Source organism: Zootermopsis nevadensis, unplaced genomic scaffold, assembly GCF_977971745.1.
Source record: "Zootermopsis nevadensis isolate Lab colony 2312 unplaced genomic scaffold, Znev_1.0 Znev_ptg000024l, whole genome shotgun sequence".
Lineage (NCBI taxonomy): Eukaryota > Metazoa > Arthropoda > Insecta > Blattodea > Termopsidae > Zootermopsis > Zootermopsis nevadensis.
Genome location: NW_028259156.1, coordinates 7,354,185 through 7,377,806, shown reverse-complemented (window position 1 = coordinate 7,377,806; position 23,622 = coordinate 7,354,185). Strand labels below are relative to the sequence as shown.

General features: G+C 41.7%; 1 protein-coding gene across 4 annotated transcripts; it reads right to left on the bottom strand.

Annotated features, from left to right (window-relative positions):
- Positions 1-15,409: 15,409 nt before the first annotated feature.
- On the bottom strand, positions 15,410-21,949 carry LOC147872790 (uncharacterized). Of its 4 annotated transcripts, none has more exons than XM_087354995.1 (2): positions 21,821-21,949; positions 15,410-15,937 (listed from the first exon to the last, which is right to left on the bottom strand). In XM_087354995.1, exon 2 carries the CDS (start codon positions 15,930-15,932, stop codon positions 15,549-15,551), a length of 384 nt encoding a protein of 127 aa, XP_087211121.1. In that variant the 5' UTR covers positions 15,933-15,937; positions 21,821-21,949; the 3' UTR covers positions 15,410-15,548. The 4 variants fall into 4 exon arrangements, with proteins under 4 accessions (XP_087211121.1, XP_087211118.1, XP_087211120.1 ...); XM_087354992.1 differs by lacking the exon at positions 21,821-21,949 and adding an exon at positions 17,113-17,297; XM_087354994.1 differs by lacking the exon at positions 21,821-21,949 and adding an exon at positions 17,134-17,297.
- Positions 21,950-23,622: the final 1,673 nt, after the last annotated feature.

The window sequence follows — 23,622 nt, the reverse complement described above, 5'->3', positions numbered from 1 at the left end:
CAATGTGCAGAAAATCTACATCTCGATGTACGTGCCGTAAGAAATCGTGCGTATAAAATGACATGAATCTCCCTGTTTAAAAACAATGTTGTTATTTCATTTCCTCATGAACGATGCGCTCTATATATTTACCACCATGTTAGCTGTGCATTGTATTTCCTCAGGCACTAAAGCTCCTAGAACTTCATGCTTTTATAACTTATAAATTTTCTTCCTGGACAACCTTGAAATTCTGAGCGTCCGTCAGAGCTCCAATGCTTTCTAGCGTCAAACGTGGGCCACGCCAGACTGCCCTCTGGTGGCGATCGGCTGCCGTGATAGTGGGCCAGCACTGTGACGCGAGTCACGGAAACGCCATTGGACGGACTCCCTGAGGACTCACGGCGTCATCACTTGCCTATTCTGTCAAAAAAGGAAACTTTCACTGACATTAAAGTTGCATGGACTCCACTCATGTGTTTCTCGTGTTCAAATCAGACGATTCCTCTGGGATGTATGTCCGCATTTCTCAGGATCGCTGTGATTGGTACTAGAAAGTGGCAAAGTTGCTACCCAGAGGCTTTGTTGTTATTTGCCCTCTGCCCAGCGCTGTGGCTGATAGAGGAAGTTATCATTTTGCAGCATCTGCTTATAATTCAGTCTTACACACCAAGCTTGTAAAATGACGCCTAGAAAGGTTAACTGAGATTTAGGACTTTGGTTAGCAATAAAACGCATTTTCAAAGACAGAGTTGCGCTCGACGTGATTTCACATCAATATCCGTGATAAAATGAGACAGTAACAATTATAATAGTAAATGTAACTTAACGAAAGAACGTGAAACAAATTTTATGTTCACCTCTAACACCACACTGAAATAAATAAACAGTTTAAATAGTGATGAATCAAAACAAGTTAGGAGAAAAACGCACAGCGTAACAATTGTGATTGCGTTTGATGTAATTTTATCGTTGCTAATGGCGAACTTATTTAAGAGTAGCCTGTGGTATGTGGCTTGCGTGGGAGTGGTTTGTGGTTGTTTGATGACATCAGCACGAGAGACTGACCGTGGAATTTACAAAATTCTGACCGCTTGCCAAATTATTTTGACACTCTCCTTCCAAATCCCGAACGAACCAACACCTGGACCATCCTCGAATTTCATCTTTGCTAACATAACTTTGAAGTTGATGAATTCTGCACATACTAATACCACATCACGTGGTTTTAATTGCAGAGTTGTTCTCGTGTGGTCATGAACTCAGATTTTCATATCGAGTTCTCAAAACCCAATTTTCGCCTTTCGCGGGCCAGTTAAATCCAATCCACGTGTTCGCATTCTGTATTTCTAGATCCACGAAGAGAAAGGTTTATCGTCCTCCCACTCGCGATTTACGTACCAGTTCCGAATGTCCTGCTATTAACCTAACAGTATTGTCGGAGAAGCAAAATATGCCTGTGGTCCTCGTCATTACGCTCTAGCGAGAGGGCAGATCATCTTAGGCTCTGGGACCGTCCATGTCTGTCCGTCTTTCACACAGGGATAGGCAACCCGCATAACCGGGTCCATTTTTTAGACAGTTGTGCAACTCGATTCTGTGTGGTCATGACACTCTTAGTTCAAAAATGACACAACTCTCATTTTCCCTCGCCGTCAAGAACGCGTACGGATTGTGAGTTTGTCGCAAGGTGTACACTTCTCGACCAGTCTTCATTTTGATTTGTGAGATCGCGAGGAATGTCCCTCGAGAAGGTTCGGAAAATTAACGGCATTGGAGGGAAGTCCCAAACACTTGTTAGCCAACTAACGCTTCAGACGACGGAAAGTGATAATTTTTCATCCCGAGGCACCGCCTTAATTTCCTGACCAAGATGAGAAATGGCGCTCCACCGCACGCAGTGAATCTGTGAGGAGGCGTCGTGAATCAAGCCGAGGGAGGGCCCCGACACTTACAGCCACGCGACTCTGTCCCGTTGAACTAATTTTTAAGTGAAGCACGCATTTCTCCCATATTGCATTATTTGTTATTTTCCGTTCATCGCCAAACATAATTTCTCGTCGTTGCAGACTAAGGCATTACACAGGCGTCCGTCTGCACAGTCGGGGATTAATGCTTTCAGTGTTTAAAATCGCTGTTCGTAAAAACTAACCTCTGTTTTGCATTCTGAACGTTTCGAGTATTTACGCCGTCTGTATTGTATATGAGGTCAGAATTTTAGCCCTGAAGATGGAGACAGTATGTTCCTCGAAATTGTTGATATGTACCTGCACAGAGCACTGACATAGACGCCTATAATTTATATGATGTAGTAAGAAAATATGTCGTGTTTTTTTTAATGTTGGTAACTGTGTTACACTTCATTTCAGTTTAGTTTCATCATGAGGCAACCTGTAACACGTGAACCCCTCCTGCTGAAATAAGGCGAACAGCGCGGGTAGCGACAATTTCCAAGTGACGGGCGATCACAGCCCTTTCGTAAATTTTGGAAGCCGTTTCTTCCCGGGCTCAGATTTGTCTAACCTCGCCCATGAACACGAGAGGCGCTCTGCCTGTCAGCATCGGGATTAACGCAAACTGTGATGAACCACATTTGTAGGATTGTTTTCATAAACGTTAGCTCTCTTCTAGACGGCATTTTCATGCGGCGAATTGTCAACAAGTTCGGAAATGTTTGCATGTCGTAACAATTCGGCTTCTTATATGTACGCTGTTGCAGGTAGGTTTTTATTCCGCTCGTCTTTACCTGTAATGAGAGAAGCAGATTAGAACCTGTCCAGCGGTTCTAGACTTACGAGGTAACACTGGATAAAAATATCTCTTCTGATTAATGCCCGAAATATTAATGGCTTAAGTGCATTCGACATTAATGTTTCATTTCCTTTTATAACATCTGTTTCGAGCATTTTTCGTTTCGATAAATATTTAACCACTTACGGTCCACGTGACTATGCGCTGCTGTGTCCACGTATTTCAGTACAAACCTTTGTGAAAATCATTAATAAAGCTGTTATATACAGCGATGAATTTTGAGTTGAGGTCTATTTATTACCCAATCACTATTACAAAATTTTCGTAATTTGAACTGTACCTGCCAGTCTGTACGATAATTTCACGTGACGTTTCAAAATTGAGCTTGTAGTACAGCTCGTTCGTGTTCGATACTTCCATATAGTCTGATAATTTAAACTGAACGAGTTAAATGTTTTACATCAGTCACTTTAAAGCTGTGATGCGAGATAAGTTGTCTGGACGCAGGCTAAACCACAATTCCACAACCCCGGGTATGTTCGATTTGTCAAATGGGAACTGATTTTTCTTTTGAGGCCCCGACGTAACTGTGAGTGCAATGGGTGAGAAGATATACAGCATTCAGAATTTTCATTTTAAAAGTCTGGAGACCGGTGCGGGGGTTGGAAGGTGACATCGAGGTCGACCATACGCAAGTTACTTGTCAGGAAGGGAAGTCGATGGGACTCAGAATCACGTCCTGTGGCTGCCTTGGGCGGACGTCCGGACTCTGGTACCAAAGTGTGAGCTGTGCTTTTCGTGTGGTTAGCATACTTTTGAAAGAATAAGTTCCACGTAAGGAACGTTAGATGGCGTTGATGCTAGCGTCTTGCTTCTATAAGGCACAGAAATGTCTACTGTCATTAAATCATCGCGTTATGCACTGGCTTGTACCACGCGAGGCTTGTGTTCCTGCTGTGAACAAGTGAATTAACAGCCAAGTGTGCTGGAACAAAGCGTCAAGAAACTTCGCTGCTGGAATGTACAATGGAAACTTCGTTTCATTTCTCCTTGGTAAATGACTGTTCGAAAGTCGATATTCCTCGCACGGTCCTCGGAATTACGTACTAGAAACAAGAGTCGAAGTGAACACCTTCTTCACAGAACAGAACAAAATATATCAACGTCTTATTTGGGATTCCTGAAGAACTCATTTTTAAATCTTCCGTATTATTCCACCAAACATAAGAAACTTTGAAAACTGCCTTCAAAAATATGTCCAACCCGCGAGAAGGAAGATACTCGTAGAAGGTAAAAATATAGGCTGGCAATTTTTAACTAGATGTGGAACTCTAGATTCAGGGCCCGAACATGTGATCCGGTGAGAAGTGCCTGAGGATAAACATGAATATTTAAGAAATAACTTACATTTCTTAATAATAGAGAAAATATTTTTTTAAAATCTTCCACAGGGTGGTTAAAAGTGAGGCTGAGTCAGATGAATATCCTGACAGTCTGTAACAAGGACGTAAATGGACCATAATTAGTTGAACAGTGTGAGGAACAGAATTTTGTCTCAGAAAATTCTGCAGTAATGTACGTAATGTCGTGATATGTTGAATTTCGCTGGAACAGCATGTAAATCCACTGTCTTCGGGACGCTCCGGTACCTTCGTACCGGAAATGGGTGTTCCGATTTTTTTTTTTGGTGCACCGAATACTTTGATTGTTTTCGTCGGTGGTGACTCAGCGTTCGACTACTTCATAAAGTGTACTCTGTCTGATCGCCTTCCACGTCGACAAGAAAAGTGGTATTGATTTTTATTGAAACGGAGTCATGTCAGCCTGAGTAATGGAGGGTAACGACAGCTGTCGATGGCCTCCAAATAAACTTCATGTTACACGGCTTGACAAAGCCGACGCAACCCCTTGGCTGTTACGCCACCCCGAGGTCCTGTCGTCGTCTTCAAGACCGGAGCACGATCTAACAACCTGGGGTTCGCAGCCCCAAGATGCGTGGCTCCCAATTTTACAGAAACAAATTTGTGTTTTCTTCACACGGAAGTTGCATCTCGTTTTGTTTGTTGTCCATGTGTTGATGTCAGCATAATTTGTATTAAGAATTTAGCAAATGGAAATCTCGAACGAGCAGGACGTGATGTATTCTTATTTGCAGACCGTGAAATATTAAAGCACTTTGGTTAAAGTCTCAGACTTTATGTCTCAATATCTTAGTGAGGAAATTCTGTACATTATTTTTCATGTACTTAATGTGGACATTAAAATTACTAAAATGGTCGGGTTGGTCAGAAATGTCTTTGACAAACTCTTGTAAATGGTCCTCTAATTCTGGCTTCTAATGGGAGATTTTCTCAATCTGTCCATCTTGACTGTTGTTTTAACAGCCGAACATGTTTCACGATGATGTTCCGTATCGCCACACAGACGAATCAACAGATATGTCGAACCTGTGAGAAACGAACAAATACCACTGCAGAATTATCCGGCAATTCAAACAGGCAGCGAAGCAAAGCTGGGCGGGGGGTGGGGATGGGGTAGGTGACGCCATGTCAGTCCGGGTCGGTAGGCGAGCTCTGAAATACTGCGGTCAGATCTTGTAAAGAGCAACGCAGCTAGCGACATTACCGACACCCAGACGCAGATTGATCCGAAATTCCTACCAGAAACGAAATTTATTTGTTCATAGTCGTTCCAGGAATGTAGAAATGTTCTATTCCAATTATAAAATTTAAGGACGTGAAGAGAAGTGGATTCTGCATTCACGTAGGCGGGCCAGAGGTCTGTTAGCAGGCTGAATTATCAACGGGGCGGAAGTTAAATTGGGGCGGAGGAGGGTACCTGCTAGTTGTTACGGAGGATAATGAGGATCCTCCTAGTAAGGAGGATACAGAAAGTGCTAACAAGTGAAGTTCTCAGAATTCTTTTCTTCTGTCTTGTCTTATTGGGGTTTGCGCTGTAGAGCAGAAATTGTCGCTGCGTCTTGGAAAGTTTCGTTCTTAACCAAATACAATTAGTGCTGGACCACGCGAACTAAGAAATCAAGAAATGTAAGTGTACACACAGGGGGCAGTGAACTGCTGACTGGAGTTTAGTTTATGCAACGTGAACTTCTGACCTCATCCGGATTCGCACGTGTCTGTTTAACGTCACACAAATGCCTTGCTCGTTTACCGGCTCTTAAAATATGTGGAAGTAATCGTAGTTTTGATACAAGACTCAGCTAATGAGCACACTAACACGCGTGATTGTTTGCAAGTGGCGGTAGCGTGGATCCCAAGCTTACAGACTTCTCAGAGATGTATAGATGGAATAATTTGCCTTCAAAATAAATTTGAAAAACAAATGGAAATTGTTGTTTTATTATTACCAGTGGTTGCTTGCCAGTTAGGCCTCACGGCAAAACGCCTCGCTTAAAATAATCGCCGAAATATTTTCGTAGTCGATACACGTGTACTGTACGCTGTTTGTGTGGAAGATTTTTGTGCTTCAAAAGTTCGCGTGGCGAGGGGGGGGGGGGGCCACTCCTCGCTAGGATGATGCTGTAACTAAACAACGGAGAGGAAACAACATTCAGCCAGTCAGGCAAATAAATATTTAACGTTAACATGCAATTACAGGAAATGTTTAGAGAGTCTTCGTGTTTTATTATGAATGACGTTAATATTTATAAATATGCTATTTCGCGAAAAGTGTTTTAGGGTCCATGTTTTCTTAAAGAAAAGTTTAAAATTATTAGTTACAAAATAGGTTTCATTTATGCTGTGGCCTTCCACGATAATGAATTCTGCTAGAATTTAACAGCTCTATTTTTGCATTTGTTGTAAATGCGTGACCTATAGTAAAGTTAGGCTTAAGGCCGCAGTGTTCGTTATTATTAAACAGCACAGAGCAGAACGTAAATCCAGGTGGAACGCCCATGCGCGGTTACCATTTTGGCTAACAACTTTCAGCGGGTGCAGATATTGGACAGGAACTGCGGACAGCAGTTGTTATTACGCTGTGTCACACAAAGGACAGAAAACCCCTTGTAACGCGAATTTACCCAACGCGATAAATTCGATTATACGCGGTCTGCCAAACACGCTGTAGTATCATACGAAAAAATGCGACTGCTGTTTAAAAAGCAAATAAGGCCCTTTAGCTTTGAAAATCAACCTGGTTCTTAATCAGAGTATTATTATAGTATATTTATTACTTTGTTGTTAATTTAAATTTACTTTCCACGGTCATCTCGTGTCACTCTTAATGCCGTCTTTAAATATACTTGAGCAGAGTGGACAAGTATTTCGTTAACTTGCCATCCGGCGCCGTGAGATTCCTCATAAGATCTTACTTCGAAGCCACATTTTTTGGTGTTTCTTAAGATTGCTTAAGGCTCTTTCTCGATTTCTGTCGTCATATTCCGAAGTGGAAGTTGCGTTTATCTGCATTAACATCTGTAGATCTTCTTGTACAAATGCAGATTAATAATTTATTCCTTAAGAGTTTCAGGACTTTGCAAGACCCGTGGAAGAAAGATTGTTGCAGGAATGTGATGAAAATGTAAATAACTTTAGGTGGGGGAATTTGGGGAAATACGAGCCACCCACAATGTGAAATTTATTGAACATCGCCATTGCCTCCTCCCCTTACCAGAATCGTTTTTAACTTCGTGTTCGATTCGGTGTCTAATTCAGCATTGATTTGTCTCTGAATTTTGTGAACGTGACGGACATATCACAACAACATAAAATAATACAAATCGAAAATGAAGTACGATGACTCATTGGCATTCCATATCTGCTATTAGAAGTTTCAAATCGTCAGATAAAGTCCACTGCATTATTTTATACTCAAGGCGGCACGTTTAAACTTGATAAGATTTCAATTATCTATGACTCAACATGTACTTTACTTCTAGATTAGGTTCTGATACAGATTAAAACGCGGAAGGAGCAGTTTGTCACTGTCAGCTTTCCTTACCGAGTTACGGACTTACGACGTCGTTTGTGCTCGCTGTCAGTCGGACCTGTCGAGGAGCGGTGGGTGTGCGCCCGTAAATGCCGCGTCTCGTGTGTGATCTGTCGCTTTGCAGAAACAGATCCATCACACGACAATTTGTTGGATGGCAATTTGCCCCCCGCCATCTAATTACGGGAAGAACACGGTGTGAATAATTCAGAGCTCGTTGGTTCGGCGGCGGCGGCGGGGGGGGGGGGGGGTGTCATAGCTCGAATCGCTAGGAATCGATTGAAACTACTTGCTCGAGGATCAGAACAGAAACACATAACATCAAGGAACGGGCAAGACGCTCAATCTGGGTCCTGCGGTGAGGGGAAGAGCCCAAATTTCGAGCCCAAACTGGCAAAATCTAGTTCCGTAAATTCTGGCCTCCAATTTGAGGGGCTTCTAAGTAAAACGACACAACTTCAAAATGGGAAACTTTCAGTTAATTTTGCCATGTCACAGGTTAAAGCCCCACTCATAAGGGGCTAACATTATAGCGGAAAAATCGCATCATCTCCCACCCCCAAAAAATTAGTTGCGAAATGGCGGTGAGTCTGCAAAAAGGAGCGGCAGTCCGTGGACAAGTGCCGTTGTAGCTTGAATTAATAACATCGTATGGCGCTGAGATGCGGGAAGTCCTGTAACTACAATGACACTGTGTAATGCAGTGCAGTGCTGTCTTCAATTGTTTGTTTTTGTCTTTGACTCGGGAGGTGCAATTGCGCTGTGTTTGTTGTTCCGTTGTTGCTGTTGATTTTGTTGATGCTTCGAACAAAGAAAATTTGGAAGAAGAGATCATGACGTCTACGTCAGAAGCGGAAATTCTTCAGCGGTGCTAAGAAATCAGTCAACCATTCACCGCACAAAACTGTGTTTGAGTCTGTCAAGCACAACTGTGATTATTCTACCAACGAAGATGAAAACAGCAGTGCTATGAACTTAACCGGTCCCGTTTCATACTTGCACGATCTTTAAAAAAAATTGTTTTGGTTCCTTCTCTACTCCATTTTTCAATTAAAACGAACTTCCGTCCATTTATTTTTGTCATTTTTCTGTTAAAGTAGAGGAAAGTGTTACAGGGCGGGGTATTGTGGGAAGGAGGGTGACCCCCATTTCTACATTCACCCACTTCCTCCTTCCCTTGTCTGAGAAGCAATTTGTGCTGGCGAGAACACGCTCGCATGAGTAACCACACATTTTTTTAATCAATATCAGCTGATATATAATATCATGGTTATCTTCAACCAGTATTAATTTGGGAAGTTATATATATATATATGACAAAATATTCTAAAAAGCATTCAATTGTCCATGTGAGATTGAATAATTGTTCTATGTGTTGAGCTGAACAGCTATATGGGACAGCTGTGTTTGACAAGATGGCGCGAAGAGTGATGAGATTCCACATTATACCCCGCAGGTTCGCAGTCTTGTCACCATACATTTGTCTGAGCACCCCAATTTGTTGGTTGATTTTTGTCTTCTAAGACTAATATATACATTTATAAACGTTATCTTCTCTTTAGCGTTATATTAGTAGCATACTATTCCACTAAATTCAATGTTTTCAAGTATTTTAATTTCCTAATTAACTGATTAGGGCAAAGCCAATGTGAATGCCACAATTACAGCATTCTATTTGCATTTAAGACTGTCGGTTTTAACTGTGTCATCAATACTCTCAGCAGTTGAAATGAATACGCAATTCGCCGCGTTCTTGACGAGTGATTAAAGGTCTTGTGGGCTCTGTCGTATTCTGGGTACCTTACACTACTCTAGAATGAAATTTAGATGTGCCGAGCCAGATCGTGGTAATGCTATGGAACCAGTTATTTTTCACCTTACACTGCATTTTGAAACATTACGTTTTACAGAATCGCCCAACCTTCGAACTCTCCGGTTAAAAACCCCAGAGTTGGGCACAGTTAATACCAAACCCGCCACTGACCGCGTTTTTCAACTCTACTAGCACCGCCATCTGATGATCCCTCGTTCCGACTGCGTCTAACGTAGAAAGCCTCAGCTCGAGCGTAAGAATGTTGCGCTGTTGTGAACTCTTCATCCGATTAATGAAAATCGAGGCGTGCCATAAGTTGTAGCGATCAGAGATTCGCTCGCAAGTAGATCAGGTGTTAACGCGCCAGACAAACACGGTCAGTCCGTGACGGACACATTCGAGGGATCATCACATCGCGGCGCGGCCATATTTATTTTCACCACCCGAGCCGACAGCAGATTTCAAGATTCGACTTAGTATTTTGCTCTCAGCTCCGTTTGAATTGGCTTCATCCTGAAACAGGTTATGAACGCATTTGTAGTGTCACCCGAACTACATCACCAATTCTTCGTAACCTCCTGTCGACTATGGTTATTTATGAGAAGAGGTCTGTTGTCCCTTCTCGAAGGTATCACCACCTTGTCGAAGGCAATCTGCCGGGTGAGGAGGCTTGCGTGCTCAAATGACCCTTAGGGCTATGCCGGCCTGAGCTTCGGCTCATGGTAGGGTCACCCAAGCCGGACAGGTCTAAGGAGATGCGCTAGACTAAGAGTGATACCCTGGTCCTCCAGGTTGGGGGTTGGGTGTAGGGCTAACAACCTTTCACCTTTAAAAAAATATGTGTTACGAAAAAATCAACCAAGCCTCGGATCAGGACGGACTCTTTGGCACGACCACGGCAATTGAAAAAGGACATGAGATTTGGTACTTGGAACATTAGGAGCCTCTATAGGGCTGGGGCACTGAAATCAGTGTGTAGGGAATTAGGGAATTATAAGTTAGACTTAGTGGCAGTGCAGGAAGTGCGATGGGAGGGGGAGGGCATGATCCCAGTGGACAATTTTACATTTTTCTATGGAAAGGGGAATGACAATCATCAGCTAGGGACGGGTTTTTTTGTTCATAGCAGAATTAGGGCAGCAGTTAAGAGAGTAGAATTTGTTAGTGACAGGTTGTCTTACGTAATTTTGGAAGGACGTTGGTGCGACATCATTGTCCTTAATGTTCATGCCCCAACTGAAGACAAAAGCGATGATATCAAGGATAGCTTTTATGAAGAATTGGAATCAGTATTTGATACATTTGGCAAGTATCACATGAAAATTCTGCTAGGAGATTTCAATGCAAAAATTGGGAGGGAGGATATCTTCAAACCCACAATAGGCAGCGAGAGTCTCCATGCACTTAGTAATGATAACGGTCTTAGAGCAGTAACCTTCGCTACGTCAAAAGATTTAATTGTAAAAAGTACAAAATTTCCACACCGTGATGTTCATAAATACACTTGGACTTCTCCAGATGGCAGAACACACAATCAAATAGATCATGTTTTAGTAGATAAGAGAAGGCAGACAAATGTAATTGATGTGAGATCATTCAGAGGAGCAGATTGCGACACTGATCATTATCTGGTGGTAGCAAAAGTGAGGGAGCGGCTTTCAGTAAGTAGACGAACTAAACAAAATTTTGACACAGAAAGATTTGATTTGAAAAAATTAAGTGAGGGAGAGGCAAAGGAACAATATCAAGTTGAAATTTCGAATAGGTTTCAAATTTTAGAGGCAAATGAGGATAATGAAAGTGTGGACATCAACAGGGAGTGGGAAAATGTCAGAAACTGCATCAAAATTTCAGCAAAAGAGAAACTAGGATACTACAGGAGAAAGCAAAATAAACCGTGGTTTGATGAAGAATGTTCAAAATTAATAGATCGAAGGAAGCAAACAAAATTTCAATGGTTGCAGAACCCAAACAAAACAAATGCGGATAATCTATGTAACGTGAGACGTGAGGCTAGTAGAACCTTTAGGACTAAGAAAAGGGAATACCTGAAGGGCAAAATTGCTGAACTTGAGACAAATAATAAGGAAAAAAACATCAGAGACCTGTACAGAGGCATTAATAACTTTAAGAAAGGATATCAACCCCAGACCAATTTGGTAAAGGATGATAGTGGCAAGTTGCTTGCTGATCCAATAAAAATTGTGAATAGGTGGAAAAATTTCTTTAGCGAGCTCTTAAATGTTCATGATACTGGTGATATTACACAGATTAAAATTCATACAGCTGAACTGTTGGTGCCAGAACCTAGCTTAGATGAAGTGGAACTAGCCATTGGGAAGTTGAAAAGTTATAAATCTCCAGGAATTGACCAGATTCCGGCCGAATTAATTAAAGCAGGTGGCAAAGGGTTGCATATGAGGATCCATAAGCTTATTCAGTTAATTTGGGATAAGGAAGAGATGCCACAACAGTGGAAGGAATCCATAATTATTCCTATTCATAAGAAGGGGGACAAGACTGAGTGTGGTAATTACCGAGGAATATCGCTGCTATCAACCTCATACAAAATTCTATCCAACATTCTTTTGGCAAGGTTAACCCCATATGCGAATGAAATTATTGGGGATCATCAGTGTGGGTTCAGACGAAACAGATCAACGATTGATCAGATCTTTTGCATCCGTCAGATACTAGAGAAAAAATGGGAGTTCGGTGGGACCGTACATCAGTTATTTATAGATTTCAAAAAAGCCTATGACTCTGTGAAGAGAGAAGTGCTATATAATATTCTTATTGAATTTGGTATACCAAAGAAGCTAGTGGGGCTAATAAAAATGTGCTTAAATGAAACCTGTAGCAAAATTCGAGTAGGTAAATATGTATCTGAGACATTCCTCATCAAGAACGGTCTAAAACAAGGAGATGCTTTGTCTCCCTTGCTCTTTAACTTTGCGCTAGAATACGCCATCAGGAAGGTCCAAGGTAGGCAGGAGGGTTTGCAATTGAATGGGACACATCAGCTATTGGCATATGCTGATGATGTTAATTTATTGGGGGACGATATAAATACAATAAAGAGGAACGCAGAAGTTTTACTAGAGGCTGGTAGACAAGTGGGGCTGGAAGTAAATTCAGAAAAAACTAAGTACATGTTAGTATCTCGTCATCAGAAGACAGGCGGGCAAAATTATCTTAGGGTGGCTAATAAATCCTTTGAAAGGGTTACAAAGTTCAAATATTTGGGAACAACAATAACAAATCAAAATAATACTTGTGAGGAAGTTAGGAGGAGACTAAATTCCGGAAATGCTTGCTACTTCTCAGTCCAAAATATTTTGTCTTCCCGTCTGATTTCTAAGAACCTGAAAATTAAAGTATACAAAACAATAATCTTGCCTGTTGTTTTGTATGGGTGCGAAACATGGTCTCTCACTCAGAGGGAGGAACACAGATTGCAGGTGTTTGAGAATCGGGTGTTGAGGAGGATATTTGGGCCTAAGAGGGAAGACGATGGGGCGTGGAGAAAACTGCACAATGACGAGCTTAAAAATCTGTACTGCTCCCCCAGTATTGTGAGGGTGATTAAGTCGAGAAGAGTGAGATGGGCGGGACATGTAGCGCGCATGGATGGGACAAGAGGTGTGCACTGGGTACTGGTTGGGAAACCTGAAGGGAAGAGACCGCTGGGGAGACCTAGACGTAGATGGGAGGATAATCTCAGGCGGGATCTATGGGAGATAGGAGTTGAAGGAAACTGGATTTTGTTGGCCCAGGACAGGGTCCGGTGGAGGGCTTTGGTTAATTCGGTGATGAACCTTCGGGTTCGGTAAGCCATCTAGTTAGTTAGTTAGTTGGTCTGTTGTCTTCAGTTGTGCATTTCAAAGTGCTGTGGCTCTCACCTTGCTGAGTAGGATTCATAAAAATAGAACTTTCAAACCGAGTGGTTTGAACGTCTATGCCTTAAACGTCAGTGTTTTTGAAAGTAGCGTCTGCGCTGATGGTTTATAATTGAATAATAAATCGGGTGTGCAGAATGCATTTTGCCCTAGTTCTCACCATAAAACTGTTGTACACGTTCTGCATTATTCTCAACCAGGAAACGGATTTCCATGTTCAGAGTCGGTGTCACTCAGCGAATTTATACTTCACTACTCTTACTCCTGACCGACATTTCGGTTGACCTGAATTTTTTCTGTTCTGACGTAAATATTGTTCCTGTAACAGACGGCTGTCCCATGCCAGAAATAGTTCGTTCCTTTTCTTAAGGCGTCTATGTCCTTGCGACGTTTAAAGGTTTCTGGCGATGACGTCACACAAGCGGTTGGACTTTACCCATCCTCTGTCTTTCAATCAAAATGATTAAGTTTCTGAACTAGGTCCTTCTTACACCTTGAAATGTTGGGGCCACAGCCCACACTGGCGCCCTGGTGCACCTGATCTCTCAACCTTGGACCTGGTCCAAAGCAGAACGCCGAAGAAGAACCAGTTCTCCAAACGTTCTGCTTTTCATTAAAACACACGAACGGGTTAAGTCTTTGGCAAAGTCTGTGCAAAAAATATTCCTACGTGGATATAAGAGGGCGGAAAGGTATCTTATTTGATGAAAGTACAAGAGTTCTTCTGTCGACATGACGTAGCGACGTACGACTGCAGTTCCAGGTCGGACCTGGTGATGTTCGTGGTAGAAAAAGTAAAACGTTGGAAAGTTTTTGAATTTCTCCTTTCGAGGATTGTTTTCCCACCTCTGAGGTTTGCATGTCGTCATAATCTTGTAATTCGCTTCCGACGTGGGTATTAACAGAAACCAGTGCACGGGAGGACACACACGGACGGACAGTGAATCCCCAGTGTCCTCCGCGGTACCAGAAAGTTTTATTAACTGGAAATTTTGAAACGAATCTTAGCTAATGTTATATTTCAGTGCAACACATGGATTTCGGAGGTCACTGGGTGCATGACATATAAAAGAATTCTTTCACACTCTGTCTTAGTGCAGTTTTGCCCCACTGATCCCATACAACCATTTTTTCCCATAATTTTAATATGATTTTTTTTTTTTTGCAGAAATGCCCTTGGTTGGTTCTTTCAACTGATTTCTCATCTGAGGGTGAATGCTGGAAATTTTAGTAGTTGTTGACGAGAACCCATTTTCAGAAGTAAACTTGGACATTGCAATGAAATCTCGGGACGCTAGCCGTGTCGATACGAATCCGTAGCCCAACGTTTCGAAGACCTTCTTTGCTTCCATCTTCATGGAATCATGTAAGGGCGTTACTCCTATTTATTGTTTATATACATAACAGGAACTTTGTTAATGACATTAGCGTTGGACGAAACGTCCTTCCTCATCAGCGTCTGTTGTTTGCGAAACAGCTGTAAAATGCGCCTGTCCCATTCGCGAGGACAAACAGCTGAACGAATTTAATAGAACTTGATATCTATCGCGGAGGTTTACTGACGGGTGTTGGAACTGCCTTTGAAATTTTGGTTAGAATCGTACAACGGAAACTAAAATTTCTACGTTCATTTCAAGTATTATCCAGGACGTAAATGTTTTTCCTGAGGCGTTATAGGGAATGTTTAAGACATTCTTAAGGCCAGTTGTTGAGATTGGCAACCCTTAAAGGCGAGTGACAGCAGTGGGTAGAATTTTTAACACTTGGCAACTCTGCATTTCCTAACAGCATCTACCAGCTGAACTTTATCATGGTCAGTTGTAATTTTTTTGCGGACGAACTGAATTATTGAATTTTATTTAAGGCGAACGTCAGCTTTAAAAAGTGAAGGTATTTTGCTCACCATTGATACAAACTGCACATTTTGAACCAATGGCGAAGCAGATTTATGCATTTTTTACTTCAGTGAGGAGAGCACGTAAACTTGACCCATACAGCAGTAATGTGTGGCACATCATTTCCAGTCTTTGCTGTTTGCATAAATTTCAAAGAGATGTCGCATTACATTACTCAGAAATTATAAGAATGTTATAAGCTCAGGAGTACAGCATATGAATGTAACTTAAGAAATATTCTTTTTAGCAGTCGTGAGCCTGTTACAGGTAGCCGAGGCTTTGAGCGACAGCGACGTTGGATCCCCTCATATGTATCGAATGTCGAACCTTTTCCAAATTTATGTCATAGGGCACCATCCAAACATCACGTGAGCCATTTGCTTTTGTAACGCCGTGGAGATCGCGAGAGTCGAACGCAATGAAGTAGTTAATATGATCCAGTTTGGCCAAAAACACGCTCTCGGATTGGCCATCCCAGTTGTTCTTCACAATTTTCTTGCTATCCGTCCATGGAGGGAGAGACGTCAGATAAACGCCTTGTCCCAACATCGCATCTCGCGTCGTATCCTTTGAGCTGCGGATGAAGCCCTCACTGATAATCCCAATGCATCCGTCGCCTGAGGTGTAGTGGAACAACACCACCATTGTGCCTGAAAAGAGTGCAGATTTTAAGTCACGTAGGCGTTATGTAATTTTGAGGGTTTAGGGTTGCCTTTGTGCAGGGCTAATCATAATTCCCTGATACTCGCGACGATGTGTGACTTTGTGCGAAAAATCTGACGCAAATTACGTAAGTACCTTTTAATAACGTCTTTCTATGGTTGTAACGTGACCACAGTTACAGGCGAATGAAATGTCTCCCTGGACTATGATTCGAAGAGCAGAGGGCGCTGACCGCTTAAATAACTTGCGTCACTTATGGTCTATGAACTTCCATGTCCTTAAAACCATCAATTAGATTGTGATTTATGAACGTAAGTTTCAAAATATGTCAGTAAAAAAACAAGATTTGTGTGTTAGTAATTTGGAAGTGGAATTGGTGACGTCCATTCGGACCTCCAGGTCTCTTAAAAACGCGGATCTACATACACATTTTGTGAGTTTTTTGTTTTATTTGGCTTTATCGTGTTTAACGAATTTTATTTCTGCTATTTATTCTTTTACGTCCCACGGATGGATGGTGTGGTGATGTCTTTTTATTCCGGGACTTTCACTTTTTTACTTTGTCCGGAGATAGGGATTAGCTCTATCTAGTGGGCCCAACTGAGTAGGAACCTGAAGACGGAGATAGAGCCCCATCTCCGAAACGTCGTGTTACGTTTTATATTTTATTTACTCGACGATGAATAATATCCAAGAAAATTTTTATTCAATTGACCCTTCATCATCGTCAAGAAGTTTTTGATCGGATATTCTTATATTTCGCTGATTACATTATTTTTTCTCACTTCAGATCAGAATGTTGGCCACACTAAAATAATTTTAACTGCAACACTGTTCATGGTTTCCTACCGTCAGTTCTGTATTTCATTCTTCGCTGTAATTCAATTTATCTTGGGCCACTTTTTTATGTTTTAACTTTCATATCACTAAGCAAAATTAACCCTTCCAATCCTACCAACGTGATTATCGCTCAATTTTACCCCATCTGAATAAATTGAACGTTTTAACTACAGCAGAGTCCCGATTAATCCGTTTGCTGTCCCTGAATATACGAACAATCCGTGGTAATCAAATCAGTTTAATCGGGTGATACTTACAGTTGCAACTAAAATTTTTGTTCTATAAATTTCAGCATCGAAAGGGTTAATTCCACAAAACTTACAAGAGAGTAAGGTCGATATACTTGCTGTAAATTGGAGTCAAGACGCCGCTCAGCTACTAACGACCGCTTCGAACACCACCACAGGAAGAATAATTTCGCTCGCTGGTCTGAAGCTAGCTCAGACCAGAACTCCAGCTTCCCATCGGTCCGCGGTATCTTATCACGAGCTTTATTTTCTGAGTAATTAGAAAGTAGGAATAAGATGAAGGAAACTGTACACCGAGGAGTTATATAACTTGCATTCGTCAATTGATAAGATTAGAATGGCAAAATCATCAAACATGAGATGGGGAAAACCTGTAGCTATATTCCGCGTGACCAGAAATGCGTACAAAGTTCTGATCGAGAACCCGAAGTAGAATGAGAGAACAGAAGACCATAAAAGACGAATGGATCATAGAAAAAGGAGGTGAGATAGGCTTATGATTTATTGTTCGTGTTGTCCTTTATACCGTGTAATTAATTAAGCGCCTCGCAAAAACTCTGCTGGGGGGAGAACACGTCATCAGAAATTACTCAGCTTTTCCTTGTACACTCTCGGGTGTGGAAAAAAAATTCAGTTTCGGCCGTAGAAACTGCGTGTGCCTGCATCGCTCGCGTCTTTTTACTTTCTGTGGTTCTTACGATACATTTCATGAAATATGAATGTTATTTTCTGCAAATACCACCGGTTCTGTCGACCCCCCCCCCCCCCCCCACACACACACACATACACACTGATCACGCTTTGCCATCTCTTTCGGAATGTTCCGGCTTGAATGTTAACATGTTAGATAATTGATTTGCCGTGTTGCATAAAATAAGGAGACGGTCTTTTGTATTCTTCGAGTGTCTGTAATTGTAATGGAGGTCTGCTTATTATTTACCATCGAATGCGGTTTTGTTAAAAATTACAGTTCATTCCGCCGTCATTGAGTCAGTAACGAACACGTGCTTATTCAGACGGTGCAGGGATTCCACTTGCGAGCTATAAGCAGGAAGACCATTCAGATCTGCTTTGCTCGCTGTGGTCTTAAGCATTCAGGCTTGGAGATGTCAGATACGACCGATGGCGGAAATGACGCCATTTTGGAAGTGCAACGCCTCAGAAACTACGAAGTTTGCATACATCGACGATAGTCTTCAATGTTCAATTATGAGTACGCAATTGTTTAGGTAATTCAGTAGTTCTTTGATAAATTTAGTGGAGCAACACGAAACAGTCAACAATTGTTAACACAATTCTCTGGCAGGGCACTGCATTCCCACCTTACCAGTCTGCTTACCAGTGCTACATAACCTAATTCTGTTCTGCGTACGATCCCAACTCCTGTCTTTGATTCGCAGTAGGTCTAGTGAAAGTACGCAAGTTTCCGAAGCCGTGGCTCGGTGGATGGTAATTTTCATGTACGACAGTTGCGTCTTCTTCGGCAAACCACAACATGACAGTTTGTTCAAAAAAAGTATCATTAAAGTTTACGAAGTTTTTCCCCTTTGCCTTCGCACCGCTGATTCATAAAAGCGCCCCTATCGAGAATCGTATCGCTTTCATTGGACGACGAGTGTTTCCTACAGAAGAACGAGTTTCATTTCTCGCGATGAATCGTGTCTCGCGCGTGGGTTTCGTCTTGGATCACAGCAAATGCGCATTCATTGTCGCGTTGCATCCGGCGCTCACTTGTCCCAGAGATAAATTCGCTCTCGGACCAGAGACGATAAGACTGGCTGGCGTTCATGTGTTATCTGTTCTACAGGCGAGGCTACGCGTGTGTGTGTGTGTGTGAGCATTGTTTGAAACTAAATGAAACTCGAAAGCGTTTCGTGAAACTGGGAAGCTTCTGTCGGCCGTGCATAATGGAAGGCCCTTCCTGTCAGTACTTCTATCACCGCACAATTCTTTATGATAAGAAATTTTACGAACTAATAATAGACGAAAACAGTAAACCTAAAAATTTGTTGAAGAAAAATACTGAGAAACGTGTGCATGTGTGTTTATGAGAGAAAGTAGCAGCGATTGTAATAAGGGGGCATGGAATATAAGCACACTTTCAGCAGGTCTTGACTCCATAACAAAGGATGGGTGTGGTTCCTGGTGGAACCAGCCTTCTGCCCAGCACAGGGCATGAAGCAGGACCGACAGGATTATTTGAAACATTTTTTAAGTGGTATGCGTTAGATTAAATGTAATGATATAAGCAACATCTGTGAAGGACTGATAGCAAGTGAGTATGAAAACGGCCAAACGCTTTGATAACCTACCATGGTTCGTACCTCTGTCGGGACCAAATACGCAGAGTTGCTCGTCATATCTGATGACGTCACAATTCTTGTCATTACTAATAGTTTGGCCAAGACGATGCCGTGGATGTCGGATTAGATCCAACGTTAGTGCAGTGGATGATCCAATTCGCTTCAGGACACTCGAAGTTCACATTCAATATTTGCACTGCTTACAGGAAATTAAGAGGACACTCCACTTCTCACCTCATAATTATTCCATCACCTTGCTTCCGCTCGCTTCCCACAAACCCCCGCGGCCCTCCATTAATCTGATCTGACCTCACTGACCACACTTCAGCAATTCAGTATCCAAGGTCAGTGGAAAAGGTGAAGAATGAAATAAATGTAGGGAAATGTGTTTTGATTTTTATGAAGTCGCTTGGCAGGACCATTTTTGTTTTGGACACAGAAATAAATAAATAAATGTTATTGTGTTCAAACACTTGATGATAAAAGGGAATATCAGGTTTCTGTGCTGCTCCGCGGTATGGATTTTCGCCCCAAGACATCAGCACAGGATGGAGGAAATAGAACAGATGAAGCCATTTTAATCTCTTCCGAGCAAACTTCATAATCATAGAGCAATGCTAAATCACATACACCGCGTTTTTAAGACGTGCTTACTGAACTACGTCAGCGCTTATTTTGTCGCCTTATCTATCAACTGGAGCTCCTGTCACTGCTTACGTTACATTGAATCACAATGTATTTATATGCATTTGCTTTCATGCGCGATTGACAAATAACTACCCCCTAAGTTAAAAACTCTCGTAATTTCAAATAAATAGCTCGCAGGAGTAAGATGTCAAGAAACTTGGTAAAGAAAATTCATTAGGCCTAACACGTAAACGTGTCGGTCTACAGTTTCTAACAAATTTCTGCGAAGTTTCAGGAGAAAATAAACTACTTATAACTTGGTTTCCCGCCAGTCGCTAAAAAGTGCTAAGTGCGGTCGTGGGTCTTCAGTTGTTTGGAATCCCTCAACACAGTCAGAAGAGTAAAACCCAGAGATTTGTTGTAAGAAATGGCGCCTTACCCCATGAACATTAAAATAGCATGGCGTCCATTCCAAAGCCACCTAAAAATATTGGGTTACTAACATTAGATTCTACACCGATGAGGCAATATTATGCTGAAGAAATAATTAAGCCGATCGTATTATGAATGACAAAGGTCTTAAATGTCTTGTTGAGAGACTGAATTCAGTTTCCTCACAGAAATTCAAAGAACTGAGACAAGGACATTTGCCAAATGGAATTTGTGTTAAGTTAATGTATCATGTATATAAAGACGATTTAAATTATTGAAAGGCGCGCTTCATTTAGACGTAGGTTAACAGTTTACATGTTTATATAAGTTCGAGTAGTCTTAAATGTGGATGGCCTCGCTTTGTATTAGCTTAAGTGAAGGTCCACACACGCAACAGAAGACTGAGTTTCGTCAGCGTTATGACAGCATTTGGCCGCTGATATAATACTTTAGTTGTAATTGACCGAAATTTTAGTGTTTAAGATTAGAACACCTAGACACGGTTTTATGGAACTAGTTTGTACATAAATAGTCAAGATTGCTGTTTTGAAGAAAATATTCTACTTCCTTATGAAGTAATTCGCGTTAGATTATAAACCCTAACTACAATTAACGTATCTGAATTTACTATCGACCATGAATGTACAGAAATTGAATAGCTTACAGGATGAAACAAAAATATTTAAACACGAAACAAATTTGATAAATAATTTCTCCCTCGTCCAGGTGAATAACTTAAACAAAGTACGAAATTAACAGTTGGAACCTGCTCAGAGGTTAAAGGTCGCTTAACGCTTACTCATTTATGTAGTAGCGCTATTGCTCATGCAGAAGAATTTAACAGTGTAAATGCTGTTAATTATGCTCAACCGGTTTGTGTGAACGCCTTCAAACAAATTTACATTCCGCGATAAAGAACTAACCTCACACAGTCACTTCCAAATATTAACAATATTTCCACAATGGAAACTATTAAAAAAACAACAACACTTTTCTCGCTCGTTGCTTGCCGAATGGCTGCTTCCTGCAACAACGCTTTAAGACAGACTCGAATGTGGTAAAACGGAAGTGAACGATGTCCGTTCGCAGTTGTTGTTTTTTTTATTTGTTTTTTTCAGACACGAAGGCCGCTGTGCACCCCAAAAGGTGCCCCGTTCGCCCCCAGTCTCCGCTACCTTACAGAATGAAATATGGGACACGCGATATCATCTGGGGTTTGACTTTTCACGGCGATTTCTTGTTCCTTGTACCACGAAGTCTTCTGGCTGTACAACAGCGTTTCGGAGTTACACGTTGTCAACTTTACAGTTGGAGGCAGTGTGTCCGTTTCAAGAATACACGACAAAACAACCTAGCAGATTTGCTCGTCTTCGGTTACCTCGCCACGTCGCCAGCGAGTGTCGGGACGTCATTAGTTTACCTTATCCGATGTTCCTATTGTAGTAGTTCTTATTAAAAGAGTCCAGTTTTTCTCGCTGGTCTGAAGATGAAGCCTTATCGTAACGCGAATCGTGCATCTACAAACGCCTCGAAACACACCAATTACGTAACACTACATTTCGATATGCTGAATGAAATATCATTTACATTGTCTTCTGGCACTAGGAAAAGTCATCACTCTTTGAATTTATGATATAAAATAAAGTCACACACAACTGATGAATAGTTCGTGTGATGTAATAATGACGTCATCATACATCGCCTAGAAACGTGGCAAAATGGCGTCGTAGCGTAGTGACGCCACCTACCCACCTCGCCACTTTGAACATCCATCACTCTTCTGTTATGGCTGCAGTAAATTAAGAAGTTTTAGCATGCACTCTTTAAAATGGCACAAACTTCATACTAAATTTTATGAAATTCCGATCAGCTGTTTTCGAGTTACGTATTTCGTAAAACTGCTGATAACGTTTTGGGTAACCCTTTCGAACATTCCTATGACGCCTAACCTTTGTGTAGGGAGGATTTGGCTGTGTTTTTGTCAGCTGTTTCTATATTCTGCTTTTATGCAACTTCGTATATTCTGCGGCGGGTTTCAAAGAAGTGAATGACAAGCTTTGTTCTAAGACGGTTCTACGTTTCCTTTGTCGTGTGCGAAGATTAGATTCTCCATGCACGCACTCAATACGCGTTCTTTTGGCCCTTTTCATCGCAAGGTCACTCCCAAAAGATGTATGAATGGCAGACAATAGCTGTCTGAACATTGAAATGAAAGTATGAAGTTTAGAAGGGAGGAGTTTGAAAGAGGATAGGGCAGTTTTATTCAGGAGCGAAATGTGTGAGGTCCTTTGAGTGTACGCCACAGTCACATACGCAAGAAACACCTTTCCGAAATACAAATTCTCGTGTCTTATGTAGTGACGAGCACTGGATTACGAAAAGCGAGCTTTGTCTGTGTTCAGCAAGGACTTGGCATGCAAAATATGGCGTCTTACCGAATGCAACTAAGTCGTTTAAAATTGGACTAACTCTAGGTCGCATAAAGATTGATTTGACAATAATCTTTGGGCGTTGCGTGTGTTCTCATTTCGCCCCCCCCCCCCCCCCCCCGATGTAACATGTGTCGGGGAATGGGTTTCGTTACTTTTCAGGAGTTTGACAAAAACGTCTCATGCATCTCTCATCTTCTCTGTGCGTGCTGTATGTCCTGTCCATCATATCATTTTCGGCGTGAACGCCACAATACATTCCGTCCAGATTATGAAGCACCTCACTGTGGAACATTCTACGTCTCTCCGGTGAGTGGGATTTGAGGTTTTCACGGCGGTGAGTCCGAAGATGGCTGTCTTCTGGGTTTCTACTATTTCCTTTTATCCACCTCCTCGGCCCTTATAATGGCCGAATACTTGGACCTCTCTCTCGCTCTGTAATGTCCTTGCCTCTCCTGCAAGCGACTCAACTCAGAGATTGGAAATAACCCGTGAGTCCCACCACAGAAACATTTCTACGGTCTTCGTCAGGTGTTTGTTTCTGATTTTCTTAAAACGTATTTTAAACGAGCAGGTTGGTGTGCTTACGTTGGATTAATCTGGCTTTGGTCGGAGTCGAATGGTCCATGTGAACAACAAGATTGTACCTTTCGGTTATATGAAAGGCGAAGAAATTATTTCCCATTCAGCGACTGTCAACTCTCTCTTGCATACATTTGCTTCGAATGAAGTTAAAAAGGTGTGCTAGCTTCTTTTATATTATATTCTCACATCAGCTTTCATCTTTAGGTTA